The 20,438-nt window shown below is 44.7% G+C and overlaps 1 protein-coding gene across 1 annotated transcript in view; it reads right to left on the bottom strand.

Moving 5' to 3' along the window:
* The window catches only part of CHRDL2 (chordin like 2), a 43,270-nt gene extending 23,352 nt beyond the window's left edge, over positions 1-19,918 (bottom strand). The window contains exon 1 of the mRNA XM_072401043.1: positions 19,793-19,918. Within this exon, the coding sequence (XP_072257144.1) occupies positions 19,793-19,883 (91 nt within the window). The 5' untranslated portion in view covers positions 19,884-19,918. The remainder of the gene's footprint in view (positions 1-19,792) is intronic.
* Between the last annotated feature and the right edge of the window lie 520 nt (positions 19,919-20,438).

Genomic DNA, 20,438 nt, shown 5'->3' with positions numbered 1-20,438 from the left:
ACGCTCCATACATAGAACTCTGCACCCCCAACATGGCCAACATAACCATAATACAAGTCTATGGCACTCCACCCCCAACATGGTCGACTGGCTGCCATTATAATACATTTCTTTGACACTCTATATATAGAACTCTGCACCTCCAACATTCCCCACCAATGTTAAGCAGGTGTCTTTTATGTAACGATAAATTATTTGCTGAATAATCAGACCCATAACCATTTCTGGGCTCCATAGGCTGTGTCCAGGTATGAGAGCTGAACTAGTTAATATTCTCCTAGCAGAATTCTAATAAAATAATAGGCTGGCGTGTGAGAAATGCTGAGGTTTATTTTCCTTTAATTTGCCTCTTACCATCTGGAGCTGTGAATATAGCAATGTTTTCCTTCAACCTGTCCCTGTACAATAGGATTATTGTGAAGACAGCGGAGCCCTCTAATTACCCATCCCGCTGGCAGCCGGGGTTCTGGAATAAACCCCTTGCAGGATCCCATGTACCCCACTATCCTGAAATCACCAGAACTTCTCACAATGACATTGTGTCCACAGAATGTTGTTTTTACAGTGAAAGTAGATTGACTGCGTGTGAATACTTGTGTGCTGTACCCGGTGCCAGTTTAGCGTGTAGCATTTGGCATTAAAGATTTGTTCCATGGCCTCATAATGACAGCAACTTGTGGATTCATTCATCCTGCAGACAATGCAATCCAAGCAGTATGATGATTGCAGATCTGCCTGGTTCTCATCTATAACCCCCAGCATGGGCACTCATACAACCCGCTGTATACAAAGCGTCTCGTTTAACCTTCGGAGCTGCAGACTTCATGCACAATTCATTTTCCTGGATGAAGATTTGATATCAGATTGGGATATAAGAGACAAATAAAAATAAATAAATTACTATTACTGTGCAAATGGATAAAGATCACCACACCCTCCTAAAATAAACTCTTTTAGTTGCCTATGTGGACAAGTACATTGTAACCCCCATCCTTTCATCCTACACCCACAGTACCCAACTTCAATTCTATTATACTACATCCCCAACCCGACTGACCACTGTACACCATGATAATACAATTCATGACACTCTATCCAGAGAGCATTACACCCCAACATGGTCAACCAGTGGCCGCCAATATAATACATAGAACACTAAGCCCCCCAACATGGCCGACCACTGGACCGGATCATAATACATAGAACACTACACCCCCAACATGGCCTACCATTGAACCAGATCATCATACAGTTCTATGACCCTCAATCCAGAGAACACTACACCTCCAACATGGCCAATTGCTAGACATCATCATCATACAATTCTATTACACTCCATACATTGAACACTACACCCCCAACATGGCCAACCACTGGACCCCATCATAATACAATTCTACAACATTCAATGCGTAGAATGATACACATTCATCATTGGCGAACACCATCATAATACAAGTGTATTGCAGGCCATACATAGAACATTACACCTCCAACATGGCCAACCACTGGACCAGATCATAATACATAGAATACTACACCCCCAACATGGGCAACCACTGGGCACCATCATAATACAAAGCTTTTACAACACATACATAGAACACTACACATCCAACATGGCAGACCATTAGACACAATCATATTACAATTCTATTATACTACATCCTTTCATCCTACACCCACAGTACCCAACTTCACTTAAGAAGCTTTTTCTATACCAGAATATCGCATTGGATTTGTTTGATCTGCATCCTTCTTCTCAATATATCATTTCCTAGATAGAACCAAGCATTCATCTACCAAATACAAAGTCTCCCCTGAGGAAGCCAAAAACGTGTCGGGTACAAAGACAACTACACTTATATAGAAATATTGAGCAATGAAATTGTTAGTTTATCTCTCCACCCTTTACCTGTGATAACTACCTAAATTGTAAACTCATTCAAACCTGGATGATTTCTAGAAGAATATAATGGGATTAAAGCTTTAAAGTAAAGATAAAAGGCTGCTGATCTGATTGCCTCATGGAATCAGGAAGGAAATTATTTAGAGCAAATTGTACCAGGGTTTTTTTGCCTTCCTCTGGATCAACTATATCCTCTAGTGTTTTATATCTGGGATGTTTATTTCCCTAGTGGTTGAATTTGATGGATTTATGTCTTTTATCAATTGTACCTACGTATAACTAATCACTTTCCCCATTGTACACCAACCTATGTAATTGGCTTCCATTTGTGATCATTTGTAATTGGTTCAGCTTGAAAACATCTATTCCTGGGGCATTCAAATGCTTGGTATGGCAACTAAAGGCGGGCAATCACCTATGGGTGGCAAAGCCACTGCCACAAGTGTGGGCAGAAACAAGTCAGGAGGTGGATACCAATAAAAATCTTCATCAATCACAAGAAGTCTATAATTAAGATATAGAAAGTGTTGGTACAACAAAGTTTCTCCCATGTCAGGCCATTTTTCCGGAAAAATGGGAGTATTTGGAAGAAATTGTTTGAAGGGGAAACTAAAAGGTTTATAGCAACTTTGACGCAGTTACAGGAATTGATGGGGTCACTGTGTGGGTGTGACAACATTATCACAAGTGCTGAACAAATAAGGTTTGTATGGGAGGGTTGTCACACTGAGTCCTCATTCAGCTTTGCCTAAATGCACCCTGAAGATGGATAAAGTGATATGGTCAGATGAGACCAAAACTATTTGGACTCAAAACCAATTGGTCCAACTTGAGCAAAGCCAATACAGCCATATATCCAAGGAACCCCATACCTAAAATAATGAATGGAAGGGGCAGAATTCTGTTATGGGGTGTTTTCTAGATCAGGGTAAGAGAAATTGATGGGGAAAAATATCATCAAATTCCTGAGGAAATCGGCTGACCTCTACCAGAAAGTGGTCAATGGGAAGAAGATTCACCAACGTGACATTGAGCCAAAGCACAAAGCCAAACCAATCACAGAGAGGAGAGGAAGGTGAATGTCTTGTGACCCAGAGCCCAAACTTAAACCTTGTTGAAAATCTGTGCAGTGATATGAAGATCCAATGGTCACCATTCAATCTGACAGTTCCGTAGGGAAGATAAGGCAAATATTGGATGGAGTCTGGATGGGCAAAGTTGGACGAGAAGAATCCCAACATGCTCGAGGCTGGAATTAAAGCAGATGGTGGCTCCAGAAAGGACTAACATGGGGGTGGTCATTGACACAGGGGTGGGGGGGGATCCTTCATCTCATTAACAGGTGTGGGGGGCCCTTACTCATCCTATTAACATAGAGGTGGGGGGATCCCTTATTCATCTCAATAATACAGGGGTGGGGGTCCCTTACCCATCTCTTCGACAGGGGGGTGGGGTTGGGGGTCCCTTATTCTTCTCATTACCACAGGGGTGGGGGTCCCTTATACTTATGATTGACATGGGGGATCAATTATCCATCTCTTTGACACAGGTGTGGGGGTCCCTTACTCTTGTCATTACCACAAGGGTGGGGGTCCCTTACCAATCTCATTGACAGAGGGGTGGGGTTGGGGGTCCCTTATCCATCTCAGTGATTCTAATTTGTATTATTTTTCTTGCTATTATTATATCTTGCACTTGGATATTATAAGCCATGGTGTGCAGAGCTGGAACGATGATTTGTGTTTGTCTTCATTTGGGATTTCAAAGCAACAAAATGTGAATATGTTAAAGGGGAGACTCTCCAATGAGGGGGTTCCCCATGCTGTATTAGGCAGAGGTATCGCATCCTCTATAGCAGTATTAAGTATCGGACAGATTGAAGTATTTGCAGTATTGGGGTAACCAACGGGGGCAAACGTAGCAGCCAGACAACCAACATTTGCAGGGCTCCGCAGTGACAGCTTCACTTTTCCGGAAGTTTCCAGAAAGTGAAGAACTGGGTGCAACAAGCATGAGCATTCTCTGCACCCGGAGGAATCATTGTAAATACCGCATATGATGCATGCGCACACATGTGACTTCTCAGTAATGGACGCATGCGTTGGACACGGTTCTCTCCTCCTGTGTCATTGTTTGTATCTGTCTGTCATTTGTAACCCCTATTTATTGTACAGCACTGCTTAATATGTTGGCGCTATATAGATATAATATTATGTAGAAAATGCCATGCAGGAAGCGTTACTGGATGATTGTGGTAACTAATGTTCTGTAAATAATAATAGGTAAATGATGTTCCAAGGTGTCTGGCTGACTCCAACCCCTGTCGCCATGTTCTAGTGAGCTGATTGGCTGCTTGTTTTTGCAGTTCCAAGGCCATGAAATTAATGCAGCCATCAAGATGCAGTGACAGCCTGGACTGCGTTTGCTATCAGCGGGGGGAACGTCTGTGAGCGCAGTGTGTAGAGCCACAGTCCAGCATGTGGTTCAGATTACAGGGGGCCCCCGGACACACAGAGGAGAGCCGTACACACGCAGAACCATGGACAGCGAACGGTGCACACTGAGCGTGCTGCTACAACACTCTGGGATCTGGGTCATTTACAGGGGATTTACTGCTGCTTCTGGTATTGAGGTTAGTTAATGCATTAGGGGTAACAAAAAAAAAACATTTAAAAAGCATACGCGCCCCATCCTATTACTCATGGGAGAGAAATGGGGCAACCCCACCCATAGAGGGTACTTTAGCTTCACATTAGACCATTGGTGGTTTGAAACACCCGCTGGATTGTTATATCTCCCAGAAGTAAAAGGAGAATTGCAGCACTTGTGCCTGAATTTTATTACAAAGACCCAAATGTGACTGGTTCTCTTTATGTGATCATAGCTGCTCACATAAGAGCGCTGCAACACAGAGCATGTTAGTGCACTGACACTGGGGGTCCTAGAACAATGATGCACTGACGGATGGACTTTAGGTACCAGGCAGGGGTTGGGGGCGGTAAGGTTGGGTACCTGGAAGGAAGGGGGTAAGGTTGGGCACCAAGAAGAAGGGGTTGGGATTGGGCAGCATTCCAATACTGCAGGCAGTAAAATCTATTGGAACACAAACAATACTTAATATCACCGGCATCAATCAGGACCCCCCATTGTCCCTCATCATTGACCCGATGACCCTGACCAAGAAAAGGGGGGGCCACACGTGGCCAGCAACGACCTCCCAGGAATTTGGCCCCAATGGGTCAGAGGACCTCCGCTTTGACTCATTCCTGGCGAAATCCTACAAATAAGGGGCCACATATGTTACTATCTGTCCTCCCTGCGCAGTTTTATTAGCAGCAATAAGTCAGCGGAAGCCCCCCGGGGAGACATCGATAACACGAATGTTGCACAGCAGGAATGAGACATTTATTTTTGTCTACATAGATTTCACAGCAGGAAGATGTCATCCCCCATCTGTTACCCCTTAATCACAGATACCTTATTAATCACAACATTGCAACAAGAAAACCTGCACCCCATTAACAATATATGTATATGGACGGGGGTCGTCCCCGAGGGCTGCAAAGGAAACAAATGTATCCCACCGCTCATATTGTCACAATAATAGGAAACATTTGTTACGCAAGCAGCTAAGTATACAAAATGCAGAATTTGTATTCCTGTTCACTCAGTTATGGAGTTTACACAGCTCTGCCACTCAGCACAGCAAAGCAGGAGACCTGATCCTGTGCAGGTGACATCAGTAAAATCAGCACCATGGAAAAGTGTGTATACTGGCGCCCCCTGCTGGAGCAAAGCCACCGTCATCAACTGTATTACATTACCTATGGTAGGTTACACACCACCCCCTGCACACCAAATCAGCGCATGGCAATTAAAAGAGGTCGTAAAAGCTGCTTTCCACCTCTCCACATTCACACAAGTGCATTAGGTTAAGGTGAAAGTCTATTCACCCCCCAAAAGATTTCTTAAAAATCAATACTGGACCAGATCCATTTCAGGTTTGCTGGATCGTCCAGGTTCACCTATGATAGTCTATCTTTTTCAGTTGCTGAGCTTTGATAAATCCAACCCATTGCCTTTCGCTGATGCCACAATAAAACCTTCAGTGCCCTATGGTATTCTCAATAAACAGTCACTTATTGTCTCCTGCAGGAGAATGAGCACCGGGAGACCCCTGGCAATAAAGGCCCCCTTGCTAATGTCTATGGCAATGCTTCAATGATACCAGGACCAGCAATATGTCACTCTCATTGCTTCCAGAACTGTCAATGTTAGGGTCCAAGGAGGTGCTGATACCCCAAAGGGCTCTCCTGTAGTGTCACCCCCCCTGACCCCAGCCAAACTCTACTGAGCTACCAATGGCCACCATTGCCCTGATTAAATATGGAGCTCAGGACTGGTCTACACGGATAGTTCCTAAGTGGTTGAGAAAGTCATAACCTAGCGGTTCACTGCTATGATCAATAACCACAAAGACCTCTACTTTCACTTTGGAAGCCGTTGACTTTGTTGTCTTCTGTTTTGGAATCAACTAAGAAAATTCTACCAAAGTTTTACCCAATTTTGACTTCCCAATCCACCAAGTTCTGGGGGCCAATCAAACTCCACTCAACATAAGTTGTAGATTAGAGATCGTATTGACCATTCCCACCAAAGAAAATGGCGGGAACTGAAGGAAACTTACCAGATGTATGGTCACATGACACACGGAATTGGTGGGAACATTTGCCAAAAATTACCAAATGGCGCCGGATTCTTTTCACAGGAAGGAGATGGAATATCTATGGCAGATAGGAGCACAGAAATATGGAAGAGATTTGTACAACATGTCGGCCTATGGAAACACAACCCACCTACTACACCAAGGGGTTAACTAGTACACGAGCTGTATTTGGAGGGCGCATCCCTCACACTTCATTGTACTGAAATCATGTTTCGGAGACTGGCCCCTGCTGGGATTACCGTCATGCCAAGTTCCCAAAGATTAGGCGGAAAAAAATAAGATTGTGTTTGGTAGAAGTGGATTAGATGTAAGCGGGACACCAAACAGAATGAGCGCTGACCCAGGGCGGCTCACTGTGTACAGTCTGCACCCAGCGGAACATCGGGTCCAATCCTAAAATACATCAAATGTGAAGGATCAAAGCTGGTCCAAATAGACAACAAGGAGAAGCTTGGATCATGCATGGTGGTCCAAACATTTATAGAGGGCAATAGTCAGACCTGGTAATACGCTGAATATGGAAAGTGCTCATTGGTTCATAAGGGGGCCATAGGGATACAAATGGATCCAGACGGGATTGAAAGTTCTGATATTCATAACCAGGCACCTATAGGGATCAGAGCATCACTGGTAATGTGTCAGGAGAGGACGGGATTCACAGAGGTAATGGAATCCAGGTAAGGAAAGGGATTCATGCAGAGAACGGCATTCTGGGAGAGATGGGATTTGCAGAACGTGGTTAGAAAGGGATTTTGAAAAAAAATGGTATTCCTGAAAAACAAATAAGAGATAATGGCATTTATAAGGGCAGTGTTATTCCAGCAGAGAATGGGATTCAATGACATTGTAGGATAGAAAGGAATTCATACAGAAAATGGCATTCCAGGTAAAAAAGGGATTCATAAAAAGAACGGCACACCTGGAGAGAAAGGTGTTCTAGGTAAGGAGAGGAGCAGAAAAGAATTGAATCCAGGCAGAAAATGGGATTCATAAAGGTAACGGTATTCCAGGAAGTACCGGGCTTCAGATAGAGAATGGAATTCCATGAGAGAATGGGATTTTAGGAGAGAATAGAATTCATGTAAAGAATAAGATTTGAAGAGAGAATGGGATTCCAGGACAGAATTAGATTCGCATAAAGAATATCATTCCAGAAGAGAATGTCATTCCAATAGAGGATGAAATGTAGAGAACGAGACTCTCGGGAATACAGAATTCATATACTGAATGGTATTCCAAGATAGATAGAGATTCATACAGAAAAAGGCATTCCATGTAAAAATGGGATTTATAAAAATAATAGCATACCAGGAGGGATTGGTGTGCTAGGTATAGAGCAGGCAGATAACGGGATTGACAAAGGTAAAAGTATTCCCGGAAATAATGGGATTCATACAGAGGGGGGCATTCAAGGAAAGAATGGGATTTCAGGAAGGAATAGTAATCATGTATAGAATAGCATCTGAGGAGAGAATGGGAATTATGTAGAGAATACTATTCCAGAAGGAACGGGATTCATACAGGGAATGTAGAGAATGATGCTCCAGGGAATAGCAGATTCATGTACAGAAATACATTCCAGGAGAGAATGGGATTCACATACACTAAGACATTTCAAGAAAGAATGAAGTTAGTGTAGTGAATGGCATTCCAGGAGAGAATGGGATTCATAAATAGAACGACATACCAAGAGAGAAGAGTGTTCTAGGTAAGGAGAAGAGCAACAACAAAATACATTCCAGAAGAAAGTGGGATTCACAAAGGTAAGTGTATTCCAGGAAATAATGGAATTAGTATAGAGAATGGGATTCCATGAAGGAATAGGGTTTATGTAAAGAATAGGCAGGGGAATCTGAGGAGAGAATGGGATTCGTGTAGAGAATACTATTCCAGAAGGAACGCGATTCATACAGGGAATGTAGAGAACAACGCAGATTCGTGAACAGGATGGCATTCCAGGAAGCAATGGGATTAGTATAGAGAATGGGATTCCATGAAAGAATAGAATTCATGTACAGGATGGCATTCCAGGAAGAAATGGGATTCACATACCCAGAGCTATTCCCGGAAAGATTGAAGTTGGTGAATGCATTCCAGGACAGAACAGGATTATTATAGGGAATGACATTTCATAAAAATGGGAAAATGGGATTAAGGTAGAGAATGGAATTTCAGGATAGAGAAGGATTTGTGTCGAGAATAGAACTCTAAGAAAGAGTAAAATCCTAATGGAGAAAAGTATTTAGAAGAGAATAGATTTCATGTAGAGACAATGATATTCCAGGAGAGGATTTATGTCAGGAATACCATTTCAGGAAAGAATGAGATCCATGTAGAGAATTCCAGAAAATAACATATATTGTATTATATATCATATTGGGAATGGTATTGCTAAAGAGAATGAGATCCATGCAAAGAACAGCTTAAATTCCAACCAAGCTTCTTCAGGGACCTGCAAGTCATAGCATCGTTTGTCATTTGGTGTAGAAAGCCGGCTGGTGTCAGTTTCCCTCAGTGAATCTTCATCTGTTTTCCTCATCTCTCAAAGTGAATGTATAGATAATATTACACTTATTTTAAGCTATTTTCCGACATTTCTCCCTGACACCCTCTGCAATATTGATGACCAACTTGACAAACTGGCAGGCAAAAGCAATTTATTGACCATTCCTCAGGGGCGGATATAGCCAACAGTGTACCTCTGTGCAGAACTGATTTTGGGCCCCCTGTCAAACTGACTTGGGGCCCCCGTTAGCTGAGGAGGGTCCAGGGCCCTGTGCAGTGGCACATTTTGCACCTCCCTATGTCCTCCCCACTTTGATTTAACATACATTTCACTTGTGACATGTTCCCAATGCTCCCCCTGACCCCTCCCCCCAGCCAATATGGTGACATTACCACGTTCAGGGGCTTTGCAAATATTTTACATAACAGCAAAAACTTTTGGAAATATTATTTTCCTAAAAATTGTTGTAAATCATGAAAGTAAATTCCTGAGCTTCGCTCTCCGTGTTCCTTTAATTTCACCTCGGCTACCTTCAGGAACGCAATCACAAAATTCAATTTATCAAGCGACATTCCAGAAATACAGCGATGAGTCAGCCGCGGGAATTGTACGGCGGGGAAAGTCAGAACTTTGTTTATGTGAGGAGGAAACAGATGAGGTTTAGATTATAGCACGCGGAATATTCCGGAATCCGTCATTTTTTATCACAAAGATGAGACACTAAAGCCATAAACCGGGGGCTGAGATTATACGGCCAATATGTGTATATTATGTCTGCATATCGCTTCCTATACCACCTCCTGTACAGAGGGAGCCTTAAGGTGGGGCTCTGGCCCAAAAGTTTTAATATGCATAAGCGATGGGCAGGCGATTTTTGCAAAAATAATATCTTTGTCCCTTACACAATGTAACAAATCAACAACAAAGCTCCTGAACATAGTATTGTAACCAAAATGACTTAAGGGGGCGGAGTCATGGGACGTTGTGAGAAAATGTCCCAAGTGAATGATTGGCCGAAGACTGTGGGAAAAGAGGACAACTGAGCCCCACCCTCCATGAAGTGTGGACGGCATTAGTAATTGGCATAGGGTTAGGGGTAATGTTTAGGGTTAGGGGTTAGGGGGTTAGGGGGTAAGGGTTAGGTTAGTATTGTAACCAAAATGACTTAAGGGGGCGGAGTCATGGGACGTTGTGGGAAAATGTCCCAAGTGAATGATTGGCTGAAGACTGTGGGAAAAGAGGACAGCTGAGCCCCACCCTCCATGGAGTGTAGACGGCGTTAGTAACTGGCATAGGGTTAGGGGTTAGGGGTAAGGGTTAGGTTTAGGGTCTATCAAAAACAAAAAACTTACCTAGATATGAGTAAAAGAATCGTTTTTTACACAAAATATCTTCCTATTTACCCCATTGGTAATCCTCATAATCTGCAATGAGCTTCTTCTTCTCCTTCTTCCCTTAGCTAATATTTGATGATGATTTTTTCTAATTGAATTCAATGTAAAAAATATTCTGGGTGAATCTTAAGTGAAAAACATTTATAATCAGACTGATATAAATGTGATATCTGCACCCTCTTTAGTCTAATATACCGATGACCCTCCATGGTGATGGTGGGGGATGGGAGTCTGCGGAGTGACTTGCATTGGTCTACCCATAGGGGGTTCTGGTTGGATGAATTTTTGGATGAAATCAGTGACGGTGTGATGGCCCCCTTAAAAAACGAATTCCCCGAATACATGAGGAGGATGCAGAGACACCGCGATGGATTCATTATATAAGCAGAGCCGCAGACGCACTGACACCCCTTGGCAGGTTCTCATAAAAATGCCATAAAACAAAGTTTATACGTCTTACAACTAAAAATACTGCGAAACACCCAATAATGTGCAGAGTGAATGTTATAAATGTGGGAGCCAAACAGACACCAGGGAGCCACGCTGAGAGGTTCCAGCATCTGATCACAGAGGAGAGCTGCAAGGAAAGTCACACCAGGACAGGCCTATGTGTGTCCGAGGTCCAATCACTAGAGAGCAGTGACATCACTGAGAATGCAGCCTATCCAATCACTGGAAGGCAGAGACCAGTGACATCACTGAGAATGCAGCCTATCCAATCACTAGAGACCGGTGACATCACAGGGAATTCAGCCTATCCAATCAGTAGAGAGCAGTGACATCGAAGGGAATCCAGCCTATCCAATCACCAGAGACCAGTGACATCACTCAGAATGCAGCCTATCCAATCACCAGAGACCAGTGACATCACTGAGAATCCAGCCTATCCAATCACTAGATGCTACTCATATGAAAATAAAGCATATTCATTGTCCCTCCTTTTGCCTGTGATTGGACAGTGAAAAACAGCACAATGATAGGCTCATCTCTTTGTTACTCTGCTCTCTTCTCCTATCAACAAGCTTCCTGTCAGCGTTTGATCTGGTTGGCTCTTTGTGCTGCTTTCCTTTCTCACCCTCCAGCCCTGCTGTACAGAATCTGATATCAGATCACACATTTCATGATGTAATAATGATTTTTTCTATCATTTCGCAGACAAATAACAGAACAGAATTCTGTAAGGGTTCTCAGTGCTGCATTTCCCATATTGCGATGGCCTCCCTCCTGTCTCCAGCGCAGCATCAGCGCCCATCCAGCTGCATCTCTTCACCATTCAGACTTCCAGCTCCAGGAACAGCAGCTGCAATGTGTTTGGCTCTGGCAGCAGCTGGTGAAGCCGGGCCGGCACCAAGGCAAACGGGTTCAAACAGGTGTTTCCATTAGTGGGAGATTTGCATGGGAATGACAGCAGAGCTGGCAGAGGGAATGAGAGATCCAGAGAGAAGGAAGGAGGGGAGCCTCAGGGAGAGAACCCTGCTGGACGCCTAGAGAGGGGCTGAGGAACCACAAGTCACAGCATGGCCTCATCAACACATCAGAAGGCAAGAAGGAAACAATTCTGGGTTTTGGGTGTTTTTTTCCAACTGCTCCTGCAGGATCCCAAAGCCAACGACCCCTTCAATAGGTGGTTGAGATGGTGGCAAAGCATTGTGGGAAATACTTAAGAGTTTAGAAAGGTGACAGGTTCTCTTTAAATTAAACCCCAAATGGTGAATGGCGCCACCTGCATGACCTGAACAGGAATGCCACTTATCAGACCGGGCCGCCTTCCTCCAATGATCTGCGGTCCGGTCTTCAGGCTTATTGGCCCATTGTAGGAACTTTCAGCAGTGGACGGGGGTCAGCATGGGCACTGCTCTGCTCTGCCAAATATTGGTGCCACGGTCAACAGGTGGGACAATAGCACACCATAGGCTGGCACGCTGACAGTTGAGGCCACATCAGTAGGTGCAGCAATGGCACACCATAGGCTGGCACGCTGACAGTTGAGGCCACATCAGTAGGTGCAGCAATGGCACACCATAGGCTGGCACGCTGACAGTTGAGGCCACATCAGTAGGTGCAGCAATGGCACACCATAGGCTGGCACGCTGACAGTTGAGGCCACATCAGTAGGTGCAGCAATGGCACACTATAAGTTGGCCCCACAGTAAATGCCGCTCTGACATTTGGTGCCACAGATATACAATGGGCACACCATAAGCAGCTATTGGTCCATCTTACCAAGGAGAAAGATCGCTGCTACGAAAGAACCCTTGACTGGCAGGATGTGCCCGAATGCCAAGCTGAAGGGGTTAACAGGCCCACATGCTATAGATGTGGCGATGGAACGCTAAAAGCTGGTACGCTAACATTTGGGGCCAATGTGGCAATAGCACAGTAAAAGCCATGACCAACACATGCAGCAATGGAACACCATAGGTTGGCACCCCAGTTAATGCCACACTGGCCCCTGAGGCCACAGACAACGAATGGGAACACCAGCTGGGGGTTATCATAGATCCACCAATCATAATTAAGATGTAGAGTCCCCCATTACAAGATGACAGCCAATCAGAGGACTTTATTCTATCCAATGCCTGAGGGGTTAAGGCCGACGCGCTCGCTGTCTATATTTTTTTCTTTTATAGTTGTGCGGAGTCCAAACTCCTGGCGCCAGGGCTGTGAGCTGCCTTTCCTTAAAAATGATATCCCCCTGAGATCACCCATCTGGGTGGTGGATGGAAGACAGAGACAGCAAATGAAGAGAACCGGTCACTGAGCCTATGCACCCGAATATTCTGTATTCTGCCGCTGGTAACAGCTCGCAGCCACCCACAATGATGGACAGGTGCCTTGGGGAGACATGGAGGCTTATTGTATAAAAGGGCTCACTATGTAATGCTGTTATGTACACTCAGTAGCTGGGAGAAAGTGAACCTGATTTATTAAAGATCGAGAGGATACACTTCCATCAGTGAAGCTGGGTGATCCAGAAAACCTGGAATGGATTTCTTCAAAGACATTTGCTGTTTGCTAGCAATTGTTTGGAATCCAGGACCAGTTCCATTCCAGGTTTGCTGGATCACCCAGCTTCACTGATGGAAGTCTATCCTCTCCAGGCTTGGAGGGCTTTAATAAATCAGGGCCAGTGAGTCAGGAAGGAGACACGGCAGAACTTGAACGCAGACCCCTGACCCCTGACAGTTACAGCTCAGGGTCACATGTAGGGCTCAGTTTTGGGATATTCGGGGTGCAGGTCATGACAGGTTCTCCTGGGTGAAGTCACCTATGTGGGGATGATTCTACCACCCAACCATTTGTAAGTCTGCCCAGCCAATCCGGTGATCAATGAATCTCTGATGAATAACGCGGCCAGTCCTGGAGCTCTATGTAGAGGGCAGTGCATGGCTCACTATTCAGGGTATTATGGAGCAGATGAGACCCCATTCCCCTGGCTCCCCAGTGTGCACAACCCTTCATCTATCTGAACCACCGGGACCAGCTTGTGCCACCACCGTAGCAAAGAAAGTGAACCCGTCACACTGGGCGTTCAGGGACAAAGGGTTTATGTTAAACATGGACAAATGCAGCCGTGAAATGGGCAGAGGGTTACATGGGCTGCATTGACTTACCGGTCTAAGGATTTACTAAGCAGCCATGGCACACTATAGGTTGGCACTGTAGCAAAAGCCACACTGACACTTGGGTCCATGGTCAACAGAACTGGCAATAGCACTCCATAAGCTGGCACCCCAACAGGCAACAGGTGACATGGTCAGTGGTCCTTCTATGGCAAACAGGTTTTATTAGGCAGCCATGGCACACTATCAGTTGGCAATGCAGTTTAGCTCCACTGACACTAGGGGGCTACAGACATCAGAACTGGCAATGGCACACAATAAGTTGGCACCCAAGGAAAAGCCAGACTAACATTTTGGGCTATGGTCAACAGATGTGGCAATGGCACACTATAGCCTGGCATTGAAGGAAAAGCCACACTGACATTTGGTGCCACAGTCAACAGATGTGGCAATGGCACCCCATTAGAGGGCACCCTAGTAAAAGCCACACTGACGTATAGGCCATGATAAATGAATGCACTATAAGCTGGCACCCCAGTAAAGGGCACAGTCAACAGGGTCAGCAACTGCCCACTACAGGCTGGCATTCCAGTAGGAACCACGCTGAGACCTGGAACCACAATCAACAGATATTCAATGGCCACCATGAGCCTGGCACCCAAGTGGAAGGCACATGGGCACTTGGGACCGCAGTCAATAGAAGAGGCAATGGGTCACTATAAGCTGGCACTGCTGTAAGAGCCACAACGACATTTGGGGCCACTGTCAGCAGATGCGGCAATGGGCTAAGCAGCCACTGATCCCTCTCTGACAAAAAGAGGGTCAATGCCCACAAAGGGCCCGACTGGCTGACTGCGCCTAAATGCCAATCCCCAAGCCTCTGGCGCAGCTTTTATTGCATTGGCTGTTTGCAGCACACCAAGTAAATAAAGGGTCCACCTGTGCCATATCGTCCCGACTGAGCCTTAAAATCAATCTACAGACAAACAATACAACATTGGATAATAAATGGTAGGGTTAGATCCTCTTCCTATTGGGAATATTCCACTGCACTTCCTGGGCAGTAGACACAACAGGAAGTGAGAGAAAATCTCTGCAAAGTTAGAATCCCCCTTTAAAACAACTGATACTGGTGACAATCATGATCACAACTGACATATATTTGCCTAAAAAGGTAACAAAAAGCTGCAAGACTAAAACATTTCAGAACTGCTACAGTTTTCTCAACCCTATCCAAACATAAAAACTTTGCCTAGACATGCAATTACATTGATTCCACAATACCCATAAAGGACAGAATTCCATTTTGTGAGCACCAAAAGCCTTTGCAAACCCAGATATCACTTTGGAAAAGTTCTGCTGACATTATGACAATGCTGTACATAGAGCACAGCTGTGGGAGGGGCCCAAAAGACCCCGCCCACTATAGGCTGCCTGCAAAAAACTACAGGAGGGGCGGAGACAAGACCAGTCCCCATGCACAATTAGAGAGAGCAGCAGTGACTGGTCTGTATTACAGGAAGGTAAAATGTTAGACTGAATGACTGCACAGACCTGGAAGAAATACACTCCTAGATTTGGGAATACACATGGCTCTTGTGATAAGATATTGCTTTACCAAAAAAAAAAGATTTCGGCAGGATTGGCCAATAGTGTAGATGGTAAAAATGAACAACAAAGTAACCGGTCTCATCCAATCAGCACAGACAACCAATGCCATCCAATCCATGGGATTTTCCTGTTCCCATCCCACCCAGACAAGTGGAACCGATGTACTAATGGACCACACACCATGTGACCCGCTGTGCCGGAGCCAAGAACACTGCAGGCCGACATTGCTTGCTAAATGCAGAATTCTCCTCCATATAAACCCATCACCCCCCCCCCCCCCCCGAGCCCACCGAACTCCCAGTATGCCAGGGGGGCAAAGTGCTCCGTCTATGGACAGTAATTCAGAATACAGAATACATCAGCTGCATGCCAGGGATCACTGCCCGGTGACAGTGAGCATTGCCAGATGACAGTGATCATTGCCAGGTGACAGTGAGCATTGCCAGGCGACAGTGAGCATTGCCAGGTGACAGTGCTCATTGTCAGGTGACAGTGATCATTGCCAGGTGACAGTGATCAGTGCCAGGTGACAGTGAGCATTGCCAGGTAACGGTAATCATTGCCAGGTGACGGTGAGCATTGCCAGGTGATGGTGAGCATTGCCAGGTGACGGTGATCATTCCCAGCTGACAGTGAGCATTGCCAGGTGTGGGTGATCATTGCCAGGTGACAGTGAGCATTGCCAGGTGACGGTGATCATTGCCAGGTAACGGTAATCATTGCCAGGTGACGGTGAGCATTGCCAGGTGATGGTGATCATTGCCAGGTAACGGTGATCATTGCCAGCTGACGGTGACCAGTCTAGTTTTAGTCTTTTTTTTGGTGGCGGATTTGGGATTTCTTAAGATTTTTCTTTAAAAATTGGTTTAGGGTTAATAAGTTACATTTAAGGGTTAATTTGGGCCCTAATTAGGAGTAAGTGGTTGGGTTAGATTATTGTTCAGTGTTAGATGTCAGGAGGTTTTATTAAACATTAAAGTAGATTGCAGGTGGATAAAGGGTTAAGTGTGAAGGAATATGTTTTTTTTTATAGTTGGGGGGATTTTGGACAAATTACCCCTTGTTGGTGGCACCAATCAGATTCCACGTTATTTAATCCATAATGACAAGCAGTGAAAATGTCAGCCAATGATCATCTCATCACATCACTGCTATATAATCATCATAAAGTCATGGGAATCTTTGTAGATCTCCCCGGATGCAGAGAGATCTCTTTAGATCTCTCCATCTATGATGAACATTGCAATATGGTTGGACAATACAGACACCCCATACATTATATACACACTGCAGCCTAGATCTTCTCTGGTTGGGATCAGCCTGGGATCCTCTTCTCTAGGTCTGGCAAGTTTTCTATTCCTTCCCCTGTATAAGGTAGGTTGGTAGGTGATCTGGGGTGCTCCTGTAAGTGATCCACATGGATCAAAAGGCAACCAGTCTGAGCAAGGACAGGAACAAAGCAGAGTAGGGATGGATGGAACAAAAGTGATTAGTGCAGGAGAGATCTCAGAATCCCAGCTCACAGCAGATCCACTGAAAAGTAATAACAGACCAATGCTCTGATCAGATCTCTAATATGTCATCAGATCCTTGTGATGATATCTGATCCCCTCTCTGTCATCTGATCCCTATACCGTTTTCTATTCTATTATGAGATCCCCTGCAGTTATCAGATCCCTGTGCTGGATCCACGTTCTGCTACCAGATCCCCATTCTGTCATCATAAACTTGTTTTGTTATTAGATCCCTGCGCTACTATGCGATCCCTTGTTGTATTAACAGATCCTATACCTGTTCCCGGATCATTATTCTGTTATTAGACATCGGTCCTGTACCCAGATCACTGAGCCCTAATCAGATCCCTATGCATTAATGTTCTATTATCAGATCGATGCTGAGTAATCAGATCCCTGAATGTTCACCAGATCAAAACCCTACGATCACATCGCAGCCCCATAGGAGCAGTATTGTACTCCAATTATATTTCTTTGCAATTATCAGATCCCCGACCAGTTATCAGATCTCTCATCAAATCTATTCATCCTGTCCTTGTAGGATTACTCCTCCGATCCAATCTGTCATTTTCAGAACCCCATGCACGTATCAGATCCTCAGCTTGTAATCTGATCTCGTTATCGGATCTCCCTGATCGGATCACCGGATCTCCGTTCAGTCCCTTATAAGATCCATGTCGTTTTATTATATTATCCTTGATATCTGATCCCTATGATCTATCCCTGTCTTTTTATCAGATCCTTATAGCTTTATTAGATTTCCTTTATCAAATCGATTTGCTGTTATCAGATTACTTTCCTCCTCCGATCACATGAGCTATTTTCAGAATCCTATGCAGTTATCCCGATCCTCTAATCAGATCCTATTACCAGATCCCTGTCACCTCATTAGATCCCGATCCCATGTACCTATCAGATCCAAATCCTACAATCAGATCCCTGATCTGTTCTCAGATCTATTACATCAGATTACCTTCATGTCGTGATATGCCTTTACTTTTATCATATCTCTGCCCTTTAATCAGATCCCTACCCTGTTATCAGATCTCTGTGCCAGTCTGAGATCCCTATGATCTTATCGGATCCGCACACTATTCTCAGATCATTATTCTGGTTTTTAGATCCCCACTCTGTTATCAGATCACTAATCCCTATTCTAATATTCGGTCCCTGTGGTGCTATCAGATCCCAACCTTACTTTCAGAACTTCAGGATGTTATAATGTCGTTTTTAGATCTCTACTTTATTCAGTTCCCCAATCTATTATCTGATCCCTATGATTGTTTCCAGATCAATATCCTCCTATCACATGCCTGTCCCCATCTCAGATCCCTACCCCAATGTCAGATACCTATGGCTTTACCAGATCAAATCTACTAGATTGTAAGCTCTTCGGGGCAGGGTCCTCCTGTGTCACTGTCTGTATCTGTCTGTCATTTGCTTCCCCTATTTATTGTACAGAGCTTGGTAATATGTTGGCGCTATAAAAATCCTGATTTTTATTATTAATTATAATAATAATAATCAATGTCCTATTATCAGGTCCCTCTGCCAGTCTCAGATCGCTATGGTCATATCAAATCCCTACTCTGATCAGATCGCTCACGACATGCCTATCCCCTTCTCAGATCCCTGTGGTCCTATTAGATCCCTGCTCTTTTATCAGATCAATGTCCCGTTATCACATGTCCTGTTCTTAGATCCCTACTCTGTCATCAGATCCTCATAGTCCTAGTCTCTATCATTGGATCCCTATAGTCCTTTCAGTTCCTTATCATAATGTCATATCCCTATTGTCTTATCAGATTATATTATTAGATCCCCATGTACCCGTCAGATCAATGTCCTTTCATGCAATGACTGTCCTCTTCTTAGATCCCTATCAGATCCTTACCCTAATATAAGATCCCTATGGTCTTTCCTGATCAATGTCCTGCTATCCCATGCCTGTCCTCTTCTCAGATTCCTATGGTCCCATAAAATCCCTATGGTCCTATAAGATCTCTTTGGTCCTAGAAGATCCCTATGGTGTTATCAGATCCCTATGGTCTTTCCTGATCAATGTCCTGGTATCCCATGCCTGTCCTCTTCTCAGATCCCTATGGTCCTTTCAGATCCCCATGGTGTTATTAGATCCCTATAGTTTTATCTGATCAATGTCCTGTTATCCCATGCCTGTCCTCTTCTCAGATTCCTATGGTCCCATAAGATCCCTATGTTCATTTAAGATCCCTATGGTCCTATAAGATCCCTATGGTGTTATCAGATCCCTATGGTGTTATCAGATCCCTATGGTGTTATCAGATCCCTATGGTCTTTCCTGATCAATGTCCTGGTAACCCATGCCTGTCCCCTTTTTGGATCGCTATGGTCCTATCAGATCTCTATGGTCCTATCTGATCACTATGATCCTATCAGATCTCTATGGTCCTATCAGATCCCTATGTCCCTATCAGATCGCTATGGTCCTATCAGATCCCTATGATCCTATCAGATCCCTATGTTCCCCCCGATCACTGATCCCTATCCCATCCTGAGATCCCTGGCACACATGGCGGTAGGTACTCACGCGGTCGGGCTCTGGCTTGTGTGTGTCCGGCGATGCAGAGCAGGCACAGCGCTCCCAGCAGTACGGCCATCTCCCGGCCTTCCAGGGACATCCTGCCTTCCAGGTGGGACTCGGGCTGTCTCGCTGGATCGCTGAGCTCGGCGCTATAAGAGCTGAGCGAGGAGTCAGCAGGACACAGCTACGTCAGGATGTCAGCAGGGGCGCCCCCTACAGGGCATGGCGGGCACTGCCTCCTACTGGCTGCTACAATACAGGGGGGGGGGGGGGGAGTCATTTTGGCTTTTCACTCATCGAGGGGAATTATCACCCTGCATCAATGTGGGGAAAATTCACTTCGCAATCAGAACTCAATCAGGTGTAAGGGAATGTGAAAAGAGGATTATTGCTGCTATGTGATTGGATGGCTGAAGTCACATTCACTAAGCTAAGTGAAAGATCCATTCACTTTGTTATGTGAATAGACAAAATTAATTTAGTAAATTATCTCCAATTACACTCAGACAGATCAGAGGATTGTCGCTGGAAATGATCTTTCATGATTGTTTCCAATGACAGATGAATGGACGAGCGCTGTACACACACTGCCATTATGGGGGAAGACGAGTGAGCAGAACCCCACTGTGCTCTCCTCCATAGGAAAGTATAG

Source organism: Pyxicephalus adspersus, chromosome 1 (assembly GCF_032062135.1).
Source record: "Pyxicephalus adspersus chromosome 1, UCB_Pads_2.0, whole genome shotgun sequence".
Lineage (NCBI taxonomy): Eukaryota > Metazoa > Chordata > Amphibia > Anura > Pyxicephalidae > Pyxicephalus > Pyxicephalus adspersus.
The sequence above is the reverse complement of the archived record's forward strand: the minus strand, read 5'-3'. Positions and strand labels throughout refer to the sequence as shown.